The sequence below is a fragment of the Pyxicephalus adspersus genome, chromosome 7 (assembly GCF_032062135.1).
Source record: "Pyxicephalus adspersus chromosome 7, UCB_Pads_2.0, whole genome shotgun sequence".
NCBI lineage: Eukaryota > Metazoa > Chordata > Amphibia > Anura > Pyxicephalidae > Pyxicephalus > Pyxicephalus adspersus.
Genome location: NC_092864.1, coordinates 14,911,654 through 14,933,967, shown reverse-complemented (window position 1 = coordinate 14,933,967; position 22,314 = coordinate 14,911,654). Strand labels below are relative to the sequence as shown.

At 39.4% G+C, this 22,314-nt stretch overlaps 1 protein-coding gene across 1 annotated transcript in view; it reads left to right on the top strand.

The window, feature by feature from the left end:
- PRKCB (protein kinase C beta) overlaps positions 1-8,503 on the top strand; it is a 159,974-nt gene extending 151,471 nt beyond the window's left edge. Inside the window, exon 17 of the mRNA XM_072417576.1 lies at positions 773-8,503. Coding sequence (XP_072273677.1) covers positions 773-925 — 153 coding nt within the window. The 3' untranslated portion in view covers positions 926-8,503. The remainder of the gene's footprint in view (positions 1-772) is intronic.
- Positions 8,504-22,314: the final 13,811 nt, after the last annotated feature.

Genomic DNA, 22,314 nt, shown 5'->3' with positions numbered 1-22,314 from the left:
GAGCCTCGGATGGGAATTTTCTGTAACCCCCGGGCTGCATGCTTCTATCGGGGCAGTTATGTCACCTGCAATGAAGCTGATTAGGTTCAGCATGACGGTCATGGAACCTTGTTGAAAGTTGCTTACAGGCTAATCCCAATGTATTGACCCTTTAAGGAACAAGTGAACGTAATGTACCCTAGTCTAGTTTCCTAGTCAAGTCATGTACCCTGTTGTCCTAGTCAAGTTTCACGTGTTGTAGGCTACACCTACCATGGTAATAGGAGGGCTTCAATGGGTGGATTTAAAAAACGATACATTCACATGGTTCTAAAAAGTTTTTTCAATACTGAAATGTATGTAAAAATAAATCAAACCAATTGCAAGTGCTTCTTGACCCCCCTGCATGATTCTCAAGGCATTTGAATTTTGAGTGGAATGAGCGATCAGGTTTTAGTTTAATCTACAGAATATGAGTCAATATCAAGCTTCTGGTTTAGTTTAAGTATCTTCTGTTCAGCCTCATGTTTGGAAAAAGCTTACTGTCGAGCTGTGTGTGTGTTGCAGAGTGTGTGGTAGAAGGCTTAAGATGGCAGCCAGTGAAAATGTATCCCAATGCTTTCATCATCTTCATAACATAAAAAAAAAAAACACTGTCCGCCCGGACAAAGCAAAATTGCAATAAACAATTTTTTATTGCAAAAATGGCCGCATCCCGCCATCCCATTCATTTTACTACTGTCATGCTGTCCCTCTGATAACAAAGAGATTGTTCGATTCTCCCCTTCTGCAGAAGGACAAGAGAGACACGTCTAACTTTGACAAGGAGTTCACCCGGCAGCCCGTGGAGCTCACCCCCACGGACAAACTCTTTATCATGAACCTGGATCAGAACGAGTTTGCTGGATTCTCGTACACAAACCCGGAGTTTGTTATCAATGTGTAAAACACAATGGAAGAGATCAACACGTACATGAAGAATTCAACATAATCTGGTGGGTTGGGCCTCACCTGGAAGGCCAAATCGGTCCCACTGGCATTTTGGTACCAGAGACATAGGCAGCTGAAGAACTAAAGTGTGCCTATTGCCAGTGCAAAGAGGAAGCAGCCAATTTCTGTTCTGTGGTTGACCAGTTTATCTAAATCGATTGGGTTTAGATGCAACCAAGGCCACTTTTTGGCATGATAGCTTGGTAAGCCAAGAACTGAGATCACACAATGCTTACTAATTGGTTATTATGATAGATACAGAAACAACTAACCAGTTGGCAAGTGGTTCTTTGTCACATGGTTTGCTTGGCAGATAAACCGTCTTGATCTTTACCCAATCTGCTCAGTGAATTTGAAGCCTGTGAACTACTGAATAGTTTATATTATTAGTTTCAAGTGCTTATCTTGGAAAATGGCTGCTTCCATTTTGCTCTACACCTGAATAACTTTTGATGCAAATAAAACAGGCTTGGCCTAATACTATGCCTAAAAACCTACAACGGTACCCCTACCTTAAGAGCTAACTTGGAGCCTTGGAGAAACCTTGGCTACTGCAAATCTATATGTAGAACACCCAGCAGAACCCCTGATGTCTGAACATTCAGCTAGTGATGCTCACACATCACCACTGTATGTGAATGGCTAAGCTGCATTATCAGATGTCACCATGCAATGGTGCTGTTAAAACTAAGAAGGGTTGGAATACTTTGTTAACTGTAACATGGAGCATTTGTAATCCAAAATAGAAAATCCCCCTAATGGCAAGGGACTAAAGCTGGCTTTTTTTGATTGCACTAATGGGCTCCTAAATTATTGTCCATACATACAATTACATTTATTTACAAATACATTTATATTGTAGCATATTTCTTGTGAAAACACCACAATGCACAGAATGTCAATTAGGGGTGAACCAATCATAGGAGATTATATTTATCCTCTTGACCTTTTTTATTTTATTTTTTTTTTAATTTAGCTTCAGGTAAAACCTACATTAAATTTGGGTATATTTTCAATAAGATTTCATTAAATGCCCTTTGAAACATGACAAATATATTAAATATGTACCCAAACATATCTGTTTACTGAAGCAGCATATTGGAATTATCAGACTTTCTTGCATTGAACAGTGCTGTCGGTCTAACAGGACTAGCTTGCTGGCTAGAAGACAGAGCAAAAAAGATAATTATTATCCTCCCCCTTTTATTAGGGTTTGGTAGGTGACCAGGCTGTGCTAATAAATCCAATAATGCACAGTACAATCAGTGGCCAAACTGGCTATTCCGTCTGTCAGGATTTCCAAGCTTATTGGACGGCTAAGCCAAGTTAAAAAAACCTTTGACAGGAAGAACAGTGCACATATATGTATTTAGTTGTATATTTAGTTGATTGCCTGGAGTCCAGTTAACAGCATTTCAGCATTTTTAAGATAATGAAAAAAAATCTTTGTATACTTACTAAGACAAAGAGCAATGAGCACAGTGCAATGAACATGATAAACTTTTAAGTAGACATTTTTCATTGCTTTAACTCAAATCATATGAAAAGTTTCATCTTGTTTCCATGGGTTATAACTATTTCCTAATTGTCATTGCTTCTTGTGCAAGGTTTTGGGATAAGATAGTGGTGACGTTTTAATAAAAGTAGGAATTGTTTGCATAGTTCTATATATATATTCTGTAGCTTGTCTTTTCTATTTGTGCTTTGTAATTTGTCCAAAAACTATGCAATACCATTCTTAAGAATTATGTTTCTAAATCTGAACACACTGAACATCTTGTGTTTTGGCACCCCTCATGACCATAGCTTACATGCAAAGACTAGTAGGAGCCATTGTGTATGATGTTAGATTTAATAAGGTCAACAGGAATGTCAGGAATGACATTACAGATGTGCTTTATAGTGAACTGTCAGTTTACAAGGTTGGCTATGTGTGATATGAGAATTCCTGCTTATAAGCCTTGTTCAAATATCTGCTTTCTGCAAACTAGCACTCCATAACCACCCTGCCCCCCACAGCTTCCTTTCTCCTTACTATAATAAAGCCCTGTATACCTACACTTTAGGAGGCATTACTCCATTGCCCTTTAGTGGCAGGGTATGTGACCATATACCCGGGCTTCTGAAGAGGAAGAAAAGTACAAGCTTGAGCAACTTTTCAGCCATCTTTACATCATTTTTGGTTCCCAAGCATCTTCAGCAATGATGACATGACCTCTATAAGAGTTTAGTTTTATAGCTGGCCAACGTGAGACTTTGAGGCATTACAGTGCTTTCTCATGGTGATTAGGATTAACGTTATGGGTAATTCTTGCAGGCCAAGTAAACAATGTAATGATGCTCCAATTAAAATATTTGTTCAGTTTTGTATGATCCACGGGGCTAAAATTACTTGTCCCCTAATTCCATCTTGTACAACATTTATCTCTTCATACTTTCCTCTCATTAGTTCAAGGCTATCCATTCCTCTTGATAAATGGGTGTGCTAGTACCAATGATCACATTGACCTTTGATAAAGCAAAATTTAGGACCCTTCAGAAGATTAGGTTATGGCCAATTAAAGATATCAGGATGCAGAGGAGGTCATGGTGACAGATGATTGGGCTGGTAGTGCACTCATAGGTCTATTTCAGTTCCAAAGGTTCACGTTTGATTGGAGCTAATTTATCTTAATAAGTTATTTTTAATATAAATTAATGGGGGGGAAAGGAAAATGGCAGCCCATGCTGACCAATGGTAGCCCTTCTAACTTTTGCCCAAAGAATACATGACCTCACTCGTCACTGGTTTATACAATCTTTTATACATACTATGCATTGAAAGCGTGAAAATGTAGTTCCATAAGAATAGTAGCATACTTTTGTAATGTTTACTTTCTGCTATTAAAAGAGAAAACATAAAATTCTATTGACAGACCCACATTGGGGCAGAGGCAATAGGTAAGAATGCTACACTGAATAATTGAAAGCTTTTAGTCTGTGTTTGCAATTGTCGGCGGTCAAACAGAAGGAATTATCTAGGCATCTCCATTCATTTCCACCGAACCTTTTCATTTCTATCGAAGTGACAAGGTCATTCATTGGGAAGGTGTATTTTTCATCAGAGGTTTTCTTTGTTGTATGACAGATTGCACATTTTTAGAAAATGCATGTGATCATTCTAGAAGATAGGAAGCAATCTGGACAGTTATAGCTGGAGCATTGAGAAAACGCAGGTAAAAAGCTTCTGAGGTAAGTGGCAGAGCTAAAATAGCTCGTCATTATTGCTAAGTGTCAAAACCAGGAATGAGCAGTTGTGTGTCACAGAAGAGTAGAGGAGTCACACATTTCATAGCGTTAAATGTCAGAAAAGACCAGAGTTCTGGATAACTAGATGTATAGAATGTGAAGGCTTTGTTCCAATGGACATTGGAATGGAGGGATCCAAAGTATATCCAAGTTGGACATCTGTCTACGATGGGCACCAGAAGGGAGGACAAAACAATTAGTGACAGGACCACCTTCATTGTAAGTGTTGCACACAAGAACACACAAGTAATATGGAACTTCCTTCTAGCTAGTCGGTTTACATATTGGTAGTTTAAAACATGCTTGTTCTAGGTTTGTCATTGTATTGGAGGACAATTTTGGAAGCCAGTCATTTTCAGAGTTATTGATATCAGGAGAGCAGCAACTCTTTAGGTCATTTGACAGTGCTATCGTCTGGTTGCTAGATCCAAGCATGGTCACAAGCATGTCTACTATACCCAGAAGAATGGGTAGCATCACCAACTATGATGGAGGTAAGCATGCCCTGATGTGGTGGGTATTACAAAAAAAAAGTAAATTTATCCTTATTGAGTGGATCAATTGGTCTGAAAGTGCAGATTAGAATAACCTTTTTACTGTTTTTCCAAATAAGAAGGGGCTCGAGGTAGAAAAAAACTAAATGCAAGAGTCTTGTGGAGATGATTTTCATTATCTCCTATTGGCCTCATGAGGAACATTTCCTTGGTCCTCCAGGATTTACCAGTAGGTTGCTTAGGGCCTGTTTACACTATAAATTGAGATGTTTCCATGCATTATATTTGGTGTTAAGCCCATGAAAAAAATGCATCCACAGCATTTATTGGGAGTGCATTAATAGCTATTATAAAATTGCATTGGGGTGCCATTCTAAATAAGTGGCAGTGCACACCAATTCATGCAACACATTTCAAATTGGCTCCAAACCCACTGAACAGCACACAGTAATAATTACTTTAATAATATTAAATTAAATAATTTATTTATACAAAAGCAACGCATACTTGTCATTGCATTTTATTCCTTATACCTAAAGCTATAATATAAAGAAAATAATAGCACAGACAGAAACTTTTAAAGATTTGCAAAAAATGTATATAAAGATATTCATTCTCTTTAGAATGTGGAAGGGTTAAACTTCTCTATCAAGTATTTATCATTGTCTGTGTCGAGACAGAAAAAGATAAATCCTAAATTTTAGGTCATCACTATAACAAGAATAGAGGGATAATCTTCCAATAAATATACCTAATATAGTGAGATAAGTCCTAGAAACTCACAGGGGGGTTAACCATTACCTACTCTATGTAAAACAAAACAAAAGTTTGGGTATACATGTACCTTAAATTGATTTGGGTAACCTGTGATTGCCTTACAACTGGAGTCAATGGTGATTCCCAAAACACGGGTGGAAACTGGTGCCAAATGTTCTACCTTATCTTCCTATTACTAGCACACCATGTAATATTGATTGCTCCTTTTTTAAACCAGGGTCAGTGCTTGTTGGTATTTGTTAACGGTTTGAATGCAGCTTGTATACTTAAGCTCCTCTGACAAGGCTGCGATGTTCCAGGGTAATAAATTCTCCTTACTGTAGATCAAAGTTAATTTGTTAATCACTGCCTAATTAGAGAAATCCCAAACCATTCTTCTATCAGCAATCCTCAAGGTCTTTAGTATGTCTGTCCTTGTGGATTAACCCATGTATAAACAAGTACTGATGTCAATAACTGATGCAAAAAATGTTTGAAATAAAAGATTGGTGCCAAAGACTTAACAAACATTTAATTAGTTTGCATGTCCACACTTTTCTATGTAAGTGAATATTGGAGAAGACCATCATGTTAGATTTGATTTCCCTTCTGTATATATTAGTGACAGGACATTTAATACTTCCCCATAACTGTAAGAACAGTTGGTAGTATGAGCCAGCTTGGTGGGCTGGTGTTAAAAATGACATTAATTGTGTGTCAATACTACAAAAAAGTCCTCCTCTGTATAGTTTGTATACAGCTTTTTACAGTGCCAGCAATATTTGATCATTACATGTGCAAGCTGTGCTTTCTTCATAATATAGTTAGTCACACTGAACTAAACATGTTCTTGTTGACGTTTCACAATTTTCCAAGCTGCATCATTGCAACTTTTAAGCTGCTGCAACTGTTGAAGCAGCTTGGAAGGTTGTTAAAAGTCTTTAAAATTACAAGTTCAGTTGAATGTGACTATTACTAAATATACAATGGCCTGGATTATTGAGACCCTTCATAGATATGCTTCCTACATACAAACATACAAAGTCTGCCCAGGGACTTAGAATTTAAGTCTTCAGTGGCCTAACCTATTATCTCAGCAGTTGTTCTGCAGGGGTGCATGGTATGCCAACAACCAGCAGAAACACCTCTATGTACTATATAGCTAAATGTATGTGGAGACCTCTCCAAGTTATTGAGTGTAGGTGTTTACAACAAAGAGGATTGCAAAACAGATTTTGGGCAATTGGGAACTTAAAAACTTGTGACAATATTTTGGGAAAGATCATTTTTATTTAATGTGACTGTGTCTAGTTTCACAAAGCCAGCTTTTTAAGGATATAGTTTGGTGTGGGGCAACTCAAGTGGCCTACATGGAACCCTGAAGTCAGGGTTCAGAAATTTGAAGTCAGGTCTTCTCATCCAACATCACTACCTGACTTTACAAATGTTCTTTTTGCTGAATGGTCATAGATTACTAGAGACACCTTGTATAAAGCCTTCCTAAAAAAGTGTAGGGGCTGTTGGAGCTGCAAAGATCTTTTATAATATCATTATTATGATAATTTAATATTAATATTAAATTATTATTATAATAATTTATAAACCAGCATGGACTTCCCCAAGACTGATTAGATGACTGGAGTTTACATACCCAGTATGGTTGAATCACCAACCTCACCCCTCTCCCATTTGGATCTCATATTGCACATTTTTAGCAGCCCAGGGTAAAGCAGTTGTTTCAGGTATTTAGAATTTAAAAACCTAGAATCTAATTCTATGTATAGCCGAGGGAGTGGGGTTAAAGTAGCTGGGGTTTTACTTTAAAAGTTCTCAGTGGAGCAATAAAGCAGCATTTTCTGACTGCTTCATTTCATTAAAGAAGAATCTCTTTCACTTGCTAACCTCAGCCACCCGCTGTTTTATTCAGAGGCTTTTTTTTGAAGTTATTCATTTAGAAATGTGCTGCAAGTGTGCTGGGCACTGGGGAGAACCAGAACTGGAACGCAGATATTGGAGACCCTATAGGGGTGCTTTACATGTCGTGTGCTTTTAATGTTCCACTCTTCTAGCAATATTGCACAGCCTCCCAATAATGATGCACATTACTTTGTACAGAGCCATTAATTATGCAAGTTAGAATGTCAGCCCAACTCAATCTACCTCTCATGTTCAATGAACATTTCCTAATAATTTACTGGGATTTAAGAGATTCTTTCAGCGCTAAGCCATAACATTATCAAATCCCACTGCTCATCATAGCCTTGAAAAGTTTTAAGAAGCCCAAGTTAGAGGCAGAAAACTTTAGAATTAAATTTAGGAATTTTAACACCCCAAAAATGGTCTACTTCAGTTGCTTGCAAGTTCCTTTCTTGTATTGGTAAGATCTATTGACCCAACTGGTTTCCTTTTCCTGCATATTTACAAAGGCAAATAGTGGTAGAAAAAAAAACAGATGACTGTTATGTTCAGAAGAGAGAACAAAGTAATTACAAATAACTACAGGAAAAAAGTTGCCCCTCTGAATGTCTGAAAGGTCTAAGAATGTCCATCCAAAACCAAGAATCTTTGTTGGTGTTAGACTTTACCCTCTCCATTATTCTTACTTAATCTTAGGCATTATTAAGGAGTACAAAAAAGCAGTCGAGTAACCTAGTTCTGATCATTTTGCTGGAAAATATTGATTATACCAATTTTAAAGTCATCCTTTTCTCTTCCTATGCGCCAGAGTGTCCTTTTAGCTGACTATCTCAAAAGTTTTTATAAAGTAAGATAATAATAGATGCTCAACTTGAACAGAAATGATCCACTGAAGTTCTTTAAGTGATCAATACTTCGGGGGGGTGAATTTCCACTTTAATCCCATGCCCTTTCTTCTTCGGCATCACCTAATTTCCCTTTTTTACCCACATGTTCCTTGGGCAGTAAATATTATATGCGCTGACGAAGGGGGAATTTAATGAGAAATCGAAGTCTGAAAGTTGTATGTACACTTGTATTGTATGTACAGTTGTATGTAAAAAAAAAAAAAAACAGGAGGATTGGTCACAAGTATTCCTCATGATCTCTTTGCAGTTCCTCCATGACTGACATGTTTGCCACTGTCTCTGTATGGAGTGCTTTGCTTCCTCATGTCAGAACCTCCAGCAAGGAGAACAGTAATTAACATAGTAGTGCCATCCCCAAAGCATACTACAAATTATTGAGACAGCAGTCAGAGCAGTAGTGCTTGTTTCAGATCAGTGATGAGAAGTGCCCAAGTCAGAGGATCAGGCATGACTGCCGGGCAATGAAAAAAAAAATCGGTTATGGCATCCTCTAAATATCTTGTCATACATTTCCTTTAATCTATAAGCTGAGCATTGTCATTTCTTTCTAATACAAGAAGCCTAATCTAAGAGCCAGTGGTGGTGGGCACAAGGAACTCTGGGTCTAACAGTTCTTCAAAATAGCTGTTGTGCTACCAAATCCAGCCTTATGGTTACAAATTGCAAAGAATGCAACAACATCCAGTCTTATGTAACATATTGTGCAGCTGACATCTAGATTTCTAATGTAAGCGCCTAAAAAAAAAGTTTTTTTTTCTCTCATTTTCCCTTAAACACATTATCCGCTCTGATAAGCTTGAATTGCACCAGCCTCTTAGGAGAGGCGAATCCTACTGTCCCACATATCCGAATAATATCTCCATTCCTCCTCTGTCAGCTAACACTCATTAGTGCAAGGAGACTTTAATGTAAAGACTTCCCATGCAGCAGCTGGAATTGGATCTATTAATTTATGGCCTGCAATATTCCCTAATAAGCTGTCATAGTGTTAGGAAGGCATCAATAGACGATTTCGGGTGATGGCTGTGTACAATATGCTATGGGGGTTTATTACAGGGAGGTAATGTAACGTCTTTGATATCTTTCAGTTTGTCAGAAGATACAAAGTAAATTAAGTCCTGCAATAGGCTACGTAAGTCACAAACCGTGAAGTCACTGGAGAGGGCTTAATCTAATTAATGTCTGAGCGTTGCCTGAGCATAGAGGAGCCGGCCATATTGTACAGTGTGCCAATACTCAAGGACAGGAAAATTAGGGATATTCAGTAATGCAAGAAAATGGCCAGAATTTTAATACCAACAACTAGAAGAGTTAGAGGATCGGTCAGGCCTCAGATAGAGAGATATCCCTTGCTCATTGGTACAGGAAGTACAGACAAATCTCTCCAATGATAACAGACAAAGCTCTAACAAGACTTTGGTAGAGCAGTGAAAGCTTAGAACATAGTCAGGTTTGTAATGCTGACTGCATACTAATTAGGGAGATTTACCCTCATTTTCCAACAAGCCACTATTGAGGAGATTCTCCAATTGGGGTTGGGGTTCTCCAATAATGGACATGACTTTTGAATTGTTGCTCTTCTAGCAATGCCGAAAAAGATATCCTCAGCTCCATCTTTGGAAGGTTAAAGTCAGATCCTAATGGGTGTCCCTTTTTATTCTTTCACTCTGCATTACTTGGAGCAGAAAGAAGCCTACTAGTACTGGCTGACTGCATACTTGTGCACTATGGAAGTGGGCACTAAAAAGCATTCTTCATCACATGGCAATGCACCTGCTGTATGCATGGTGTGTGCAGTGCTATTCAATGTAAATGGAATCCCCAACGCGTTTCACAACAGCAATCAGTACACTTCACCAACACACTATGCATGCATTTTGGCTTGCTGAATTTTGAAAAAAAGGCTAATGCCCTTATTTTTACTAGTTGTTGCTGTGTGTTGACAGCCATTTCATCAAAAAAGGGCAATACAATACATATTAGCACGTGTGTATTATGCCCAGCAGTGAAAACTGAATGGGTGCTCGAAGCAAAAACCAGAACTCCCACGTGGATCTGGGTTTAACCCCCCAAAATAAAACTAGACTTTGCCCTAAAGATTATAACAAAACTTCCTGAAACTTGCAGAAAGTGAGCTACAAATTGATAAAACAATCTGATTAGGATGGGCAAGCCCAGAGAGCCCTAACTCTTTCCTTGGTGGCACCATATCCTTGCCTTTTGGTTAAGACGTCGTACATACCCTGGAACTTCCAAAGACAGATGAACAAAAAAAGTGCTGTAAACGCTGTTCTGTCCAATGAAGAGCAATGGGGCAGACAAGCGAGCTGTTCAGTCCCAAATAGTAATTCCATTAATAATGAACCACATCAAGGGATCATCGTATAAGTGTCAGATACCATTAGGGCACACTCCATTAGAGAGATCCTGATTCATGAATCTTCCATATCTGGTGCCATACAAGAGATGGCAAAGGCACCCCTCCTCCCATCACATATATGCTTTGTAATTCAGAATAACCATGTTTCCAGTTAAATATTGTAAATCATATATGTGGCTGATCCTCTCAAAGTCATCTGACTACACAATGCCAGTAAGCCTGCACCTGCCAATGTAAGGAAATTGAGGCTTTTCAGCACCACGGAGAGCTCCTGTGCTCTTTGTCATTAAGCCAGTTGACTGATACACAGATATTCAGCAATGTGTAACTGTTATATATTAGAGTACTGGTGATTTTTTATTATTATTGTTGTTATTTTTATTATTATTATTATATATTATTATTAATAAACAGAATTTATATAGCACCAACATATTACACAGCGCTGTACATTAAAAAGAGGTTGCAAATGACAGACGAATACAGGCAGTGACACAGGAGGAGGAGAGGACCCTGCCCAGAAGAGCTTACAATCTAGGACGTGGGGTAAGTAACACACAATAGGAGGGGAGATATGGAGTGATGGGAAGTAGTGAAGGGTTTAAGAGACAAAAGAAGACGGGTAGGCAAGTTTCATAAGATGGGTTTTGAGTGATCTTTTAAAAAGTAGGAGCAAGCTGGATTGGACGAGGAAGACCATTCCAGAGAGTCGGGCAACTCTAAAAATCTCTTGGAGCCGTGCGTGTGATGAGATTATGAGTAAGGATGTATAGGATGATGATGTGATATCTAGTGCTATTTAGTTACGTTCACTTGGTCTTGTTCTTGTAATGTTGAAGACATTTCTTTCAGTTCTGCCAGTGTATGAAACCAATAAAGTGGCATAAAAACCTTCGTCTTCAACATTACAAGAACAAGTCCAGCTGAATGTGACTTCCTACCCCTGGATATACAACGACCTGGATAAACGAGAACCTTCACACACGATGTGATGTTTTTCTAGGCCCTTCCATTTGTGGCCAAAACCTACAAAATCTACCTATAATGAAATGTCTTTCTAAACATAAAATGCCTAATAGGGGTCCCACTGACACCATGTAACCAGGTTGCAAATCAATTGTTTTACCATTTATTACACACTTCATGTGATCTTTTGGTTACATAAAAAAAATTACCAAAATTGTTAGCAGCAATTAAAATTGAAACCTGTATCTGCTAACTTTTATCCCTGTGACTCCACAATAAGTAATTATAGGAATAGGGTCATTGGAACAGGATGACTCGGACATAAGTAAAAACCATGTACTGGTTTTCACTTTCTTAATCTGAAAATGTTTGTTGCTGCCTCAGTCTGCTTTGGGAAGATTGGACAGGTGGAGAGGACAGATATCCACATCGGGGGTGTTTTTTTGTCTTTAATGTACAATTTCTGTCTTTGTACTGTTGTTGCAGTTTCACAGTGAATTCCTCTGCTACATTCATTAATATTGTGCCAAATTCATGGTTTTTGCTCCCACCATGAACAGCCGGCTGTATTTAGAGATAGCCCAGGAATGTTCCTTATTGATTTAGAAGACTTTTCTCGGAATAGTGAATTTCGCCCATAAAAAAGAATCAACATTCACCTTCATGGAAAATATGGTGTAGCAGCCCAACTTTTCAGATATAATAGCACCCTATGACCATTGTTCTGTCCATGTTAGCAGATTCAACAACCTATGGGGTGGGGAGTTCCTGTGGTCTACTAATGTGAATGGAACCGGGAACATCGTTGGGTGGGGGGGATTTCTCTTTTCCTCCAGGCCAGTAGAAATTAATTTTTGCAAACCATCCAACTATCAGAAATGTACATTGGAATGGACATCACGCACTGACTTGCATCGGTTTCCAGAGATAAACAATAAATAACTCAATCATTATCTGGGTGGAAACAAATTGTATGGAATGATAGCAAGGACTAACAGCAGAAGATAGGAATAGTCGATTTGGATACAGCAGCACACAAAGGGATGTTTTATGATATATTGTCTTTAGAAAATGCACATCTTCAGGGTTTCTCCGTATTCTTCCTACACGTTCTGTGTTCTAGAAACAATTGTCTGAACCTAGGGCTTTACTTCTGTGGCCTTCCATGTATGCAGATGGCAGATTCCTCCATTGTCTTCCATTGTCAGCTGACCTATTTATTCCCCGGCCTCCTGTACTAGTTCTGGAAACTGCATGTATGATATGACCAATAAAAGATGAACTTTTAAATGATTCTAGATGTGGTCATTGTGTTATTCTATGACTACATGAACTCTGCAAAAGCTATTTGGTTTTAGTCTGGTGCAGCCATGGTAAAGTGAATCTGAGACCAGGCTTTGGACCCTCACTGACCTATGTAGCTACAGGCACTGTGAAGAAATTCATCCTCAAATAATATAATAGAAGCACTCATCCAGCAGAGATTCAGCAGTTCAGCTCACCTGTCTCCTCCCTTCCAGCAGTCAGTACATAAGCACCCCCCCCCCCTCCCATTCCAGCAGCGATTTAGCAGCTCAGCTCACCCTTCTTCCATCACTCAGCAGCTCAGCTCTTCCTGCTCGTCCTCCCCTCAGCAGTGATTTACAGCTTCCCCTTTCTCTCAGAAATAACCTATTAGCTCAGCTCACCCTGCTTCCACGTTCCCAACAGTGACTGTTCAGTGTATGACTTTGTAGTACTCCAAAATTCTGGGCATGGCTCAGCCAGTAATGAGTTCAATGTTATGGCACAGGTAAATTTATTGGTGACGTTTATGAAAACATAGAATGCTCCATTAACCTAAGTTGGTGACTTTGACATTCACAACAATTAATAACAATCTTCACAATCCAAATAGAGAAGAGAAATGGACAATGTCATATAATTCAGCATTTTCAGCTGCAGGTAACATGCCTAAATCCAGAACATTCAGTTTATTCAGCTACTATATAACTGAGGTGTATGAAACTAAAGCCTTCTTTTAGAAAGCAGCCACAGGCCAAGTACATCTGATCATGCCAGCATGTCACAGGGAAGAACATATGCTTGTGGAAGCAGTGGACTCTCTGCAGAGGCCCGACACGAATCAGTATTTTAAATTTACAATCAGCAGGGAACACAATTTTGCAAAGGGTGCAATTGCTACAGCTGAGTTGTCATTCATCACCCAGCCTGGCTGCTGCTACAACCCCTCCTAGTGTGCTCTGCAGTGTCTGAGAGGGGGAGCATGGAAGACACAAACCAAGGTGAATTTGGCTCCATCCGGAAAGATAAAGGACGTTTTGTTTGCTTTATGTGATGTATATTACAATGCAAGTAGCTTAAGGACCTGCATCACTTGAATGATGTGTAGGATTAGAATTCTTTCAAGTCACATACTAACGAATATGTTGATAGGAGGAGAAAACACAGAGAGGAGCTCATCATTGGGCTGCTTCTGCTTCACTGTCCAGTTACAGACTGGAGGTGGGGCCATGACAGCCTTGGTATAAAGGAAGTAGGTAGAATAAGGCTAGCCGTCATTCAACCCAGAAAGACTGAGGACCTCTAGTAGTAGAAAAGAGGTACTGCAGGGGGCAGCTTCAGTTTAATAGTGAGTATTTCAGCAAAAGCTGCTTTTTTATATCATCAATGGGCTAATATTTCACATTTTTTGCAGTAGTTCTGCTTTAGGACCCAGCTAGTGAAAACATTCCCCATCTATAGTAAATGCTCCAGGTCAGTCTGGATGTATTTACAAAGTGCTAATGTAAGCGTAATATAATGACATGTCTGTAAGCAAATACAAATCAGTATAGAATTCTTTTTATTCCCCAACGTCTCCATACATATCCACTGGCCCTATGTTTCCGTACGGCCAGGGCACAAGATGCCCTTATTGCTCCTGGTATGAAATAAAAAAAAACACCTTTCACAAATAATTCCAAGGGTGGGGAGTTGATGCCATTATACAGAAACAACACTTTCAAGTATTCCGCTGAAAGACAACTGGTTTATAGGAATCTGCCATAGCAAAAACAGGACTGTCAGCTCGTCAGATTATCAAAGCGGATGTGTAGACGGAATGCTCATTAGAGTTAGCGAGACGCGGCCTTACTCCCCCATCCGCCGCTGACCTTCAGCCGGATTCCCCCTCCAGGCCATCTAATAGATGTTTCATCCGCACTACCATGCTATTCCACTCATTATTCTTTATTTAACTCCCCCCCCCAACCAAAGCCATGGCATGGAATCAATTAAAAGGTGGCACAAGAAGCCTTTGGACTCATTAGCTGGACCTGGGCACGCTTCTTCATGCGCTCAGTAATTGTGATGGTAAAGTCTATGACGGGGGAATGGAGGAGGCAATAAAATGTCAAGATATTAAAAGATTTATCTTGTTTCAAAATCTGCCTGTGATTTGCCACAATGGCAGTGAATGCCAAATGCCAGCACGCAGCTCTGTCCTCGACGGTCCCAAGTGAAAGGGAGAGTTAAAAAGATGCTAAATTTATTACAAAATAATTGATCACTTGTGGCACTACGAACACCAGCATAACTTTTCTATGTACAAACAGAAAAGTCATTCATGTTTAAACTTTTGGGATTCTCAGAGTTTGCTGTTGTGTGTTGACTTGGCAAGAAAAGTTAGGGTGGACGTTAAGTAAATATACTTACCTGCAACCCAGCCTCCATGATGAAGAGGGTGATTCACTGTCCTTCCAAAAATATATTGTTTTATAGTCACCATCCAGCTTTTTAGAATGGGTATGGGGATGGTGGGGCTGTTGTAATAAGCAGACCTTGCAAGGCTTTAAATCTGAGCTCTTTGCATATGAAACACAAATGAAATCAAATAATAGCCATTAAATGCATTTTTATGCTACTTGGTATTAGCCTGTTCACTGGGGAGGAACTATACTGAGAGCCAATCAGGTCTGCTGAAGCGTACACATTCTAGCAGGAGGAGAATAAGGCCTTCTTCACTGTCCAATCACAGACTGGGAAACAATCAGGCTGAATTTCCTAACTACAGTAGAGACAAAGTCAACTCTACAACTTGCCTATGGTGAGTAACAGACCTCTGTAAATCCCAGGACTGGAAAAAAATACAAATAATCTCGCACCAACCAAAGACAGCATTTCAAGAGAACCCCATACCAACTGTGAAGCATGGTGCTGAAAATCTTATAGTTAAAGTTTGCACAGCTGCTTTGGGTAAAAATCAGCTGTAAACTCTGCATTAAAATGTAGTAATTAAGAACATGAGGCTATCTGTCCAACAGTTTAATTTTAGGTCGAACTTTCAATGCAAAACTGACCCAAAGCATACTAGAGAAACCACCAAGGAATGGCTTCCGTAGAAGGAATGGAGGCTCCCGTAGAAGGCCTAGTCAACGTCCTGGTTGGAATCCCATTGAAATGTTGACCCAAATAGACTGTTTGACCAAAATAAAATCTGTGGATGCCAATGCCATATCTTGGTGAAGGAACCCTCTGTGCATTATAAAGTTATATATATATATACTGTATATATGGGTTCAGTAACATTTTAATAGGCCATCGCATTGACATGTACTGGTCCTGAAGGTGTTAAGAGGGGGCTTCGGGTGAGCCAGTTCCCGTTAAGATCCTAAGCGATTTTGACTGACGTGTCTCCTCGTCCTCTCCAAACTACAACGAGATGGAATTTGCTTTACAATTTCAGTCAATTAAGTCTGCCGTGGTGTCACTCATACTTGTGACAGCTCTGTTTACAAAGATCTGAAAGCCTCAGAAAACACTCACATCTCTGCGTCATTCCTAATTGTAATGCAACACAGTTTGGGCAGAAGATATTTTCACCCATTGAAAACTGAAGATGGAAAAATTAGACAAGTAGATGTTAGGGAAATTTGGGCTTTGGCAATGAGTTCACATTGTTGCATCAGCTTTGTATGATTATATAAAGCATGGGCACCAGGGTACCATAGGAAGAATGTAAATGTGTACATGTAGCTGATAAATGGTGGAATGGGTCCGTTCATTAATTCCCTTTTGGCCAACGATCCATGGAACATAACCTACCCACCAAAGCCAATCCCAAGATAGGATATCTGCAAGGTTCAGTGTCTCCAACCATGAAACATTCTCCTCAATGCTTCACATTCACAAGAAGCAATTAAGATGATATGTAATCATTTACTTCTCTTTTGATTATTCCAGATCATTACATCCAATGCAGATTCCTTCTGATATCCCTTTAATTAACCTTCCCCCTCACCGGAGACACCCTTATCTGTTTCTTACCCGTGGATTCCTCGCACGGCCCTTAGCTCAATGGGAGGAAAGTCTCACCAATTCATTCCCATTTTGCACAGTACATTAATTTTAGTCTTCTGAAAATTAGGTGTGTTATCTTCATATACCTTGAAGCATTTCTCTCTCCTTGAAATAGCAATAATAATTTGGAGGGGAGTGCAGAATTCATATCAACTTACATTGCCTACGTGCACCTATTTCTGTCCGCGTGGAGTTAAAGGCAACCTCTGCAATAATGGCAAATTAAACTTTAAAAAATGTAGATATTTAGTATATGTTAATAAAATCAGTCAATTGGGGAAATGTAAAGACAAGGATAAAAGGTAATTAACCTAGCATACAGGGCCATAAAATGTGTGAAGGGGCCCCAAAGCAAAAATATTATCAGTCAGTATCAGTCCCTCTATTGATACATAATCCTGTGTGCTGTCGTGGCTTAGAGGTTGGAGAATTGTCCATGTGTTAGTGTGTGCATGTAATTATTGTTTGTTAAAGAGGTTTGCAGGGGATCATGGGGTTCAGGAGTCTACAGGTTGGCATATATTCACTGTGAATGAGAAGAATTTGGTGAATCATTGGTGGAGCCCATCTAAGAAGAATGGCCTAAATGGACCTGCTGGGGCTGCTATCAAATCCAAGATGGCGGCACACAACAGGCGTTTCAGGACTTTTGGATGTCTGGACAAAAATGGTTTTTACAGGTAAGACCATGCATAAAAGAGATTGCTTTGACAACAGGGTCTCTTTACATAAGTAGCTCAGAATGAACTTATAACCTCATCCATGTCCAGCTCAACTACTCTCAATCCACACCACTGTTTTACCGTGCCATTTTGTTATAAGACATCCCGATAAGTCTATCAATATATTTATTGGAAAGTAGAGCGCTGAGTGCACAACAATGGCAATAGAAACCCAAATTAGTGAGACACAACATCCCCATCCATTGTGTCACCCTATAGCAATCTAATGAGTCATTTTACATTTTTGCAACACAACCCTTTTAAACATTGATTGACAAATGAGAATGGTAAGCAGAAAAGGCTTTAAAAAGCCCATGGGATATTATAATCTTCTTTAATCGTGGGAAAGCTTAGGATGAGTTTGGTTAATTGCTTATATGTTTTATTAATCAAATATTTAGGATAGAAGAAGTCTCTTCTAAACTTGGTATATGTCACTCTTAAAGCCTGGTGCTTGGGGAGATGGGGGATGCGATGGTGGGGAGGGCCGAGGGAGGAAAGCAATGATCAATGCAATGTAATGTGAAGATGGAGAGATACGAGAGGGCTGGGAAGGATATAATGTATATAGATGAAAGCAGTTTGTCTGTTGGGTGACAGATAGGAAATAAAAGATGGAAGGGAATGTAAAGAAGGCAATTCGTCCTCATGCTCAGGATTTAGCTATGCGTTTCAGAGCCCCACAGGCACAATGTGAAGAACACGATGCTTCATTATTAATGATGAGAAAGCCTTGGTAGAAAACACATAATAGAATCAAGCTGCTTGTTCCGTCCAGGAAACCTTACTGATGGGCTATGATCAATCCACAGGACTTATCATCAATCGTGTTGATTAGTAAAAAATGAAAGTATTAGTTTTGGAACCAAACTGTGTAAATGAAAACAACATATTGTGTAGCAATGATTGTCTGTAGCTGTACATCTATCAACACTGCCCGCAACCTCTGTCCTTTTTACATTCCTGTTAACATATTAAGTTTTTACAATTCCTTAACACCCACTTTCTATAAATTATAAGCATGTAGGAAAATTGTTTCTGCTTTAATCAGGGATGCTAGAAAATGTGGTCCGGCATCACGTCTATGGTTCTTCATCATATCTGAATGACTTTCCCACCGGCTGAATTCAAAGATGAGAGAAAATGAGCTGTAGTGCAGTGCGAAAGCACATTTAGCTAATAAAACAAGGATCATATCCACAATGTAGCTTCTCTACACCGTTTGGAGTCATTTATCTAAGAGCTATTAGAATTTGCCTTGGACTGGTTGGTTGAGTTGGGTTGAAAGGTTGAGTTTATTTGGTTTTCATGGTCGAATTTCAGAATTTGTACTATATAAAAGAATATGAAGATAATAAACTGCAGCTTTATTTATTAATCTGAGTTTTGTATAAGCCAGTGTTTGCCAAACCTGCAGAGAAGTTTGGGGCATGGATCAATTACCTTCAGAGCGTATTGTATGGTGGCACCAAAACTATTGATATAAGACAGCCTAGACAAAGATCTACCAAACCTTCCTATCAAGATCCATCAGAATCCAAACATGTCTTTCCATCTTCAGATCACATGATCGTAGATCACCAATATTATATAAAATAAAATGTACTGAATAATTCATAGATATATCAAGTAGGTCTTGACAACAGAGTCCATCTGTCTTATCAAGTTGATGATCATGGGTCTACTTCTACCAATGGTCTTTTCCCCACTCTGGTATTCTCATCATTAATGCATTTTGGACACAAAGCCTTTGCCAAAGTTACCTGTTGTAGATCAGAGACCATTAGAAGGTGGACATGTTCTGGATAAAGGAGGTGGTGCTGGGAGTGTGGCTTTAAACGCCAAAGGTTGTCTGTCTTCAGGCTCAAGTGAGCCAGTGTTGGCACCAAACCTTTTGATATAAAATAGCCTAGACCAAGATCTACCAAACCTTTCTACCGAGATCCTACCAGAATCCAAACCTCCCTTTCCATATTCAGATCACTTGATCATTAATCACCAATAACATATATATGATAAAATGTACCGTAGGCCTTACAGATATATGAAGATGGTTTTAGTTTATTATCTTGCCAATTGAGTCTGTTTCTCTTTGCGAGTTGATGATCACAGGCCAACCTCTACCAATGGTCTCTTCCCCAGTCTGGTATTCTCTGCAACTAACGCGTTTCAGACAAAAGCAGCAAGCTGAAGTTACCTAAAGCCGGTAATCGAAGTCAGGAACAGACATTGGATGAGTTCTAGATAAAGGAGATGGCTTTGGATTTGGCTTTGGATTTGGCCATGACTGTGTTGCTAAGTGCCACCATCCTTAGGTGCATCAGACTTGCTAGAGAAGGTGACACCGAAAACCTTTACAAGTGTCATCCTATTGCCATATGACAATCACCATAGTGGCTAAAAACAATGGCAAATGTTTAATGTACAGCCAATGTATAAGCATTCCAGATGTCTATACCAGGGTTTGGCTGGAGATCTGCTTTCCTACCCAACACCACGGAGAATTAGGGAGATGAGAGAATAATAGAATTCATCTGCATCACCTGAGCCTGATGTGTTATGTTCCTGACAGTCAGTTGTGACAGGATGTGCAGAGATTCTGCAAGCGCCTTGATAAGATGATCGCACTGCTGCAAAGAGGAAGTGGAGCATCACAAACAACTAATGCAGCCAGTTCTGCTCAACATGAATTGTTTCCCCGAAGAGAAGAGTCTGTTTACCTGGAAGTGTCAAGACATCTCTTTGCTTTTCTCCTGCAAAGGTTAAAAGGAGCCGGGCAGACGTTCTCTTGTCAGAGTCCCTGTTCGTGGCCCTGTTCTGATCTTTCCGCTACATGTTGGATCTCCATGTATTAAACTGAAGGGGAGTACTAAATACATTCATGAATATGTAAAGTGGAAAACCACTTGTCCTTGTCTACTGGGTGCGCCTTTTGAAAGGATGACCAGCGTCCATTAACCTTTTGGGCCTCTGGTGGAAAAGGAAGCAAAGGATGTTGCTGGTAATGAAATACAAGGCAGGGGAGGACTGGGCTGGAGAGTGGGGGTTGCATTTATCCTCTTGAACAGAAAAAATAAGAAATGTTTTATTGGTGGCCCTAAGTGTAAATATCCACCCCCATTCAAACCTTAAATAGAGCAAAAAATAAAGTCAGTGATAATATTAGCTTTGATGGCATGTTATATTCAGGTGAGTCAATGCCATTTCCCAAAAGAAGCATCCTGCTTGTTCAAATCACAAAGTTCTTCATCATATACAGCACCTACAGTATATTCAAGGTGCCACAATAAATCATGCCCTTAAAAACAACACTCTTCACCAGGTCCACTAAGCATGGTATTGTTGTATGAAAATTGGTGTGGTTCAACCTTCAGAAACTTCCCGTACTATGAAAGTCTGAGCTGATCCTTTTACCTACCAGGTCAAACGTTCCCATTCTACCCCAGATGGGAAGGAAGCTTGGCCAGCCAAAAACAGCTACTGAATGTATTCAATGCTCAGACAATCCCAACAAGAGCGTCTAGAGGTTTGGTAATAACTACTTAAATATGTCAAGTGCTTAACAAAGCAAGTGGCAAAACTAGGTCCAAGGAAATAACCAAGATCTCGGTCACAATAAACATCACGATACGTGTAACAGGTAAATAGCTTGGCACAGACAGAACTTTATTGTAAGAGAAATAGCCAATAAAAGATAGCCCAGTATGTAGGGCCCCTTCCACTGGGTTGATATTTTCTAGAGATGGCACTGAACTTGGATAAATCAAGTTAGAGGTCCCTCACACCAAACAAAATGGAATACTTCATCTTCCTGGTGGGGCCACCTACAATGAAGGACATCTGCAGAGTTTCTCTACTTGTGCTGGGCTTCAAAAGAAAACTCATGCCTGGGAGCTATTGCACATTAGACTAGTTATCAACATCTTCTGAAGGTCTTCCCGTGGTCATTTCTTACTGAAGGCAAAAGACCTATTAGACCCCTTGTTGCTGTTTACCAGATGCTATGGGAGTGCTGAAAACATTTGATTTTCTCAATAGGACCCATCTAACCTTGTTGAGATAACCTGCATCTACAGCTCCCCCCCCCCCCCCCCGGTGTATCATATTTGCCCCCTTTTTATTTTGAAGTCAACTTTTACAACACATAGACTGCCAAATCGCCCACTACCCAACCCTACCTGTCTTTGTATCCATTTCAGTCCATGATCTGCCCCAAGATCCAACCACACCAATAGTTGCTCAAGCAGCAATCTTGCATGTTAGGGATACTTTACAAACCCCCCACCAATCACATAACCTTCACTCTTCTACAATCCAATCTACAGTAGCTTTATACAATACTGTATGAATGACAAATGAAACCCTTACTTCTTCTGACAAACATATCTAATCGAAAAAGAGCCTTCAGAACCATGGAGATCTATTATCAATGAATGGGCTTTTAGAAAAAGAAAGAGGGTTTTCAGGGGTTATTAAAGAACAATTTATTAGATCAGTCAAACAGTAAAAACAACATCTATTCTGGGTAAACATAAACCAAACATAAACAACTATCAAAACAAGGATAATTTACT